Below are 6,316 nucleotides of genomic sequence, written 5' to 3'. Positions count from 1 at the left end.
TTGGAGGAAGGGTTAGGTGGGTATGTTTATGTGGATTTTATGATAAATTTTATTTGGGGAAATTGTTAAATGGGTTGGGTTAATAACTTTTTTTATGTGGTATAATATTTTTTAAATTATATTGTAAATATGATAAAAAAATTATTGCATACTTTTTTACGAAACCCTCGAATCCGTCTTATTGCAAATAATTTGTTGTATGTGTAATGTTATTAAATTAGTACATACAGTTGTCCAAATTAAAATTAATATTTTAACATATTGTAAGAAATTTATTACAATTCATTTTTTAGAAAGACAAAAAAATTATTGAATATTTCTAATGGGTGATAGCGATGTCCTCCTATTTTAAACCTAGATAAATAGCCATTATAACGCTTTTGGAAAATTGTGATTATTTTCCTTAATTTAAAATAAACATTAGCAAGCACGAAAATAAGTTCTTTACCAATAGGAAATGCATAAATAGTAAACATCATAGACAAAAACACGAGAAAATAATAAGCAACCCAAGTCCGTAGAAACATAAATTATCTCTCTATGTCTCGAAGGAGGACTCTACAAAATCCCTCCCTCTCATCCTCAGGCATGAGTACGAAACCTCGAAGGTCGTTCATACGAGACAAAAGATGCCTTTGCAATAATGTCCTATCCAAACTCGTAAGTTCTGGCATCTCACGCAATATGCGGAAAAATTCCGTGTGCACATGGTTGTCATTTGCAAGGTTGCGTGCAGGCCACTCCGCAATCTACCTGAGTTGCTCGTTTGTTTGGTCGAGCGCCAGATGTATCGCTTCAACATCGAAGTCTCGCTGACTTCCCCTCTTCCTCTTCGATCCACTTGATCCGGTCCTACCCTCTAAAGCGCGAGAAGGTCGGGATGCACGTACATCGTCCTGCGAGAGGCCAATCCCCTGGTTGTACATGGGCGGGAACTCCTCGTTTTCATCCCCCATATCAAATCTGTCATATTCGCCATCAGGCTCGTTAGACCCAACGTCCGCGAATGTCTCAGCGAACCGACCGGTCGCCCTATCGTGACCAAAGACATATGTAAGTTCGTCGTAGTACAGGAACGGTTTGTTCAGGAGTCCCTTCACTGCAGGGTGCGACTGCGGGGAAAAAAGTATCACATATGAGTAGTGATTGAAAAATTGTTAAGTAAATGTACATTGTGAACGTTGTGTGACGTTTAAATTATTTTCCTTACCCTAACCCAATTATCAAATAATTCTTTCTCTGCAATGATACATTTCTCTTCATCGTTCCACCCAAAGCCACTGCATGCTGGACCCCGCATTTCGACAATGGCCTGAAATGTTCGTTTCAGTATCTTAATTCTACAATCAGTTACAGTTGTTGCTCGGACCTGACATCCAGGTAGTTTCTCCGCCATCATGCGTACTAACTGCGCAAGGTAACTTGGGCGGAACGTACCATTATCTGATTTCCATCCCCCCATTGACACCAACTCCATTAAACGTTCCACAAAAGTGCCCTCCTCCTCCTTCGTCCAGACATGTCTCGGGGCACGATTTGAGATAGACATACTGATAATGAGAAATTAGAAAAAAATACATGGAGTACGTAAGTAATTTCACAATTTAACAGTAAAAAAAATGCATGATACAAATTCATGGCACGCGTACATTTCATATGCAACACCTCATATTACTTTTTACAGTACATTTTAGACATAATAGAATTTCAACCCAACAATCGAAAACTTATAATGTAAAATTGTCTTAGCTAAGCTTTACGCAACTGCCAATCGGTGAACATCGATTCGGCTAGATCGTCGCGCCACTGAGACCACTCGTTTGTTGTTTCAATGTACTGAATGTCTTTTGAAACGGTGGTCGTCGTGTACGTGGAGTCCCTCTCATCCTCATCGTCAACGTCCTCGCAATATGTCATTTTCCTGTTGATCAAATTGTGAAGCAAGGCACATGCTAGTACGGTGCAACACTGGACTTGTAGGGGATAATACGACTTCCCACGAAGAATGACCCAACGACCCTTGAGAACACCGAACACGCGCTCAATAACATTCCTTGCTGAGGAGTGCTTCATGTTGAAGTACTCCTTTGCATTTGTTGGCGCATTTGCAGCACCACGCCACTCTTGCAAATGGTACCGCTGGCCTCTGTACGGGGCGAGAAACCCCTCCGCGTTTGGATATCTCGCATCGCACAGATAATAATATCCTGTTATTAAATGGTTCGATTATGACCTTTAAGTAGGTAAGTAGGAAGCGGGGGTGTTTTATTATAAAGAAGATATACCCTTTGGCACTTGTAGTCCATTTTCTCGTGAAAGGGCATCACGTAGGATCCGCGAGTCTGCTGCGGATCCTTCCCAACAGGCGAGGACATAAACGAAATCCCCTTTCGTGTCACACACCCCTAGAACGTTTGTGGCAATTTCCCCCTTACGCGTTCTGAACGTAGGCTAATCTCCTGCAGGGACGTTCACCTTTATGTACGTCCCGTCTAACGCGCCAAGGCAATTCTGCAGGTTCAAATAAAGATGCTGAAATGAGTGCTTGTACGTAAAGTGAAATACAGTGAACTTCTATCATGCCCACCTCGAAACACTTCCAACTTGATCATTGCAGTTGTTTGTTACTGAAGCAGGTCTCTTGATCAACTCCTCGTACAATCAGACCACAGCCAACAATACGATGTTAAAATGTCGAGATACTGTCTCACCAGACCTTACAAATTCCCATTGGATGATGCAGTTCTTCACGTCATGAGCAAGGATGTGCAAGAACGTTGCGCCATTGTGAACGCAGTTAGGACTCCAATAAGGGTTTCTTGATCCATTTGAAATTACCTAAAATGTCTTAAAAAATATTTTCAATTATCAATATTAAGCATAAAGTTACTATAGGAAAACTAGGTAGAACTATTTTTTTTCAAAAAAATTAAAACGATGCCCACTTGTTTTACATGTCAAGTTTGAAAAAAGAAATTCATTTTTTTCTAAAAAAATCTTTATTTTTCGTGAAAAAATAGCGAAATTAATACTTTAAAATATAAAATAATTTTTTAAAAATTTATTTTAACTTACGACAAAAATTTGTACAATTATGTGTCATAATTAATGCAATATAATAAAATGTGCTACAATTACAACTTTCCTATCTCCTTAACACAAAAAATTTGTTATTTTATCATTGATTTCCATCTCTCGCTTATGCCTTGTAAAAGACTTATACGTTCTTCTTGCATAAACGAGTACAGTTTAATTAACCTAAAAATTGTATTTTGAAGCAAGAGATTTTTATGTTTGAATATTCCCACTTCTATGTTTTAAACTTGAAAAAATAAAAGCGAAAAGGATGGCAACCCTATCTTCTTCATATTGTTTTCAAAAGTATTTACCATGAATAACTAAATCTTAGGTTTACTTCCTAATTTTAAGTTTTGACTTTTTTGAGAGTGTTCGTTTTGACTTTTTTGAGAGTGTTCGATAGGTTGTTAAATTTTCGATTTGTGCCGTAATAAATTTTAAGTTATATACATTAATAGAATCTTAAGCTTGCAATTTTTTGTTAACCTTAATGTGATTTTAAGTTATATATATTAATGGAATCATAAGCTTGCAATTCTTCTAAATTTTAAAAATCATAACTCTACGGTGAAATTGATCATTTTGGAGGTTTTGACTTTACAATTACAACATAAGACAAAAAATCATACGAATATGATGGTATATTTAAAAATAAAATTGAATGATCGTGCATGTAAAAAAATACGGCGAAGTTAAAACTTTCAAAGCTTAAAATAAGAACAAAATAATACCAAATTTATTAAATAGTAAAATGTCCATACAAAAATAAATGAGAAAATAACAAAATCAAAATAATAAGGGAAATGAAATTAAATTACACCATTTTAATTGTAACGAATACAAAGAACTACAAATACAACCTTGAATCTACAAACGAATAATCCGTGTACCTCTTAGAAGGATGAGATGATCGTGGACGTTCTGAAAAAAAAAAAAAAAGAAAAATTAGGACACAACAAACGTCGAAAAGACGTAAAAACTTTCAAAAGTAGCATAAATGAAGAAATAAAAAAAAGAAAAATGAACGATTACATACCTTTTAAGTAGAAGAAAGGACCCGATATGAATATTCGAAAATGAAAGACATTAAAAAAAACAACATTCATACGTAAAAATGATTGTTCTAAAATTATAAAATGGAGCCTCAGAGTATAGAAATCGGTTCAATAAGTTGAACCAAATTTGATCGTACTTGAAACATCAATTATGAGGGAAACAAAATAAACAACAAACCATATGAATAGATAAAGTAGAAGGGACAGACCGCACGCAGGAGAAGAAATAACATCAATAAGAGTAAGTAAATGTATCTAACAACATTAACAGCATAGAACAAAATAGGAAACACAAAATAATAGGAAAGGTGCACTATATGGAAAGAAACAAACATTAGAATAGAAGTAATGTATAAAAAAAAAACCATAAGACAGAACAAGGCAGAAGAATGGTGCAGGGATGGACAATGATGCGAATATGGAAACAAAAAAAATTACATACCAATAGAAAGAAGCAAAAAACAGAATAAGGAACTATTCCCCCAAATTCTTGTTCAAGTAAACATACATGATAAGATAAGGAACAAAAAAATTACAGAAGACAGAATAAAACGAAAGGTGCAGTAATATGGAAAGAAACATAAATTAGAATATAAGGAATGTAAGAAAATACCATAACAGAGACCAAAGCAGAACAAGAGTAACACGGATGGAGAATGATACAAGTATGCACAGAAGAAAATTACATACCAAATAGAAAGAAGCAGAAGACAGAACAAGAGAGGAATAGAAATCCTAAGATGCGTGGTGAAAGAAAAGAGCAAAGGTGAATATATAGGGGTGGATGAGAGAAATTAATATGAATGACCAGACCCAAAAAAAGAACCAGGGAATCTCTGCAAATGATAGTGTAAAAGCAATGAAAAGTAAGAAATTTGGTGAAAACCTAACATTGGCAGTAACCTATTTACTACACAAAGTACATTGTCATATAGATTGAAGGGATACAACACTTTGGAAATGGTAGGTTTGGGCGGTCAATATTTGACCACATAACATGAAGACAATAAGAAAATAAAGAAGAAAGTAAACCACGACAGTAAATAAAAATCACAACGAAAGGCAGCAATAAATTCACAATTCACACATGAATGGGTCAAAAAATATGATCCTCACAGAGGCAGAACAAAGAAGGAATGAAGAAAATACCATAACAGAAACAATCCTTGCAGAACCGAAATACATGAATAGAAACAGACATATCAAATATTTTTCTAATTCAACCGAAATGAAATATCAAACAAAATTGAAGGAAATTATCAAACAAAATTGTACAAAATGAAATAAATAAAGTAAATTCGTGTTAGCAAACAAAGAAAAATCCAATCAGCAACGTCAGTACTCATCATCGGCTATTGAAAATGAATAAACAAAATACAACAACAACAATGTTACCTCCCTACCATGCTCTACCCGCACCGATTGGCCAAAAAACGATGTGGCGTGTAGCATCCATCCCAAATCAGGACAGGAAAACGAATCGGCAAGGGCAACACCAAGCGACAAATCGGCAAGTGGAGCGGTAAGGGGTCCTCTTCAATTCGGACCAACCCAAACATGGATTACCATGGAGAAGTCCGATCGAAGATGTAAGTGGGGATTCCGGAGGCAAGGAATGGTCCCCGCCGGCCAACGAAACCCCAAAACCTTAAATTGAAACGTTTTGGAGGCAAGACCTTTCGGCCAAGCCTTCAACAAAGCGTTCGATCTTCGGATAATGAGACACAGAGACGGTGATGAGAGATGTAGAGATTGAAACGGTAAAGTCGAAAGGGGGTTTTCCGGATCGAAGGGTTTTCTGGAAAAGTCGAAACGGTAAAGTCGAAAGGGGGTTTTCCGAAAAAGAAGAAGAACGAAGGCGAAGCAAGAAGAACGAACAAGAAATCGATGATGGAAGGGAAAAGATGAATAGACATGCAAAACGGATTGAAGAGATTCGTGAAGATGGATTGAAGAGATTCGTGAAGACGGGTTGAGGAAGAGAAATCGACAGAGCACGAAACGACAGAATGGAGGGGGTAGAGGAGGAAATCGGGTTAATGGAAACCCTAAAACTAGGGTTTCCATAACCCTAGTGCCAAACATGGGTTAGGGTTACTTAACCCTAACCCCACAGTCCTAAACCGCCGCCCAAACGCCCCTAATTATCTATTTCCTATAAATTAATGAAAAACTTACTTAGG

At 36.5% G+C, this 6,316-nt stretch overlaps 1 protein-coding gene across 1 annotated transcript; it reads right to left on the bottom strand.

The window, feature by feature from the left end:
- Nucleotides 1–1,749: 1,749 nt before the first annotated feature.
- On the bottom strand, nucleotides 1,750–2,073 carry LOC127149724 (uncharacterized). Its single transcript, XM_051085590.1, has one exon. The coding sequence runs from the start codon at nucleotides 2,071–2,073 to the stop codon at nucleotides 1,750–1,752; it is 324 nt and encodes a 107-aa protein (XP_050941547.1).
- Between the last annotated feature and the right edge of the window lie 4,243 nt (nucleotides 2,074–6,316).

Source organism: Cucumis melo, chromosome 6 (genome assembly GCF_025177605.1).
Source record: "Cucumis melo cultivar AY chromosome 6, USDA_Cmelo_AY_1.0, whole genome shotgun sequence".
Lineage (NCBI taxonomy): Eukaryota > Viridiplantae > Streptophyta > Magnoliopsida > Cucurbitales > Cucurbitaceae > Cucumis > Cucumis melo.
Note: the sequence above shows the minus strand (reverse complement) of the source record. Positions and strands in the feature narration are given on the sequence as shown.

What these genes read in the sequence shown, in the direction of transcription:
- LOC127149724 (XM_051085590.1), bottom strand. Translation starts at nt 2,073, where the DNA reads ATGAAGCACTCCTCAGCAAGGAATGTTATTGAGCGCGTGTTCGGTGTT.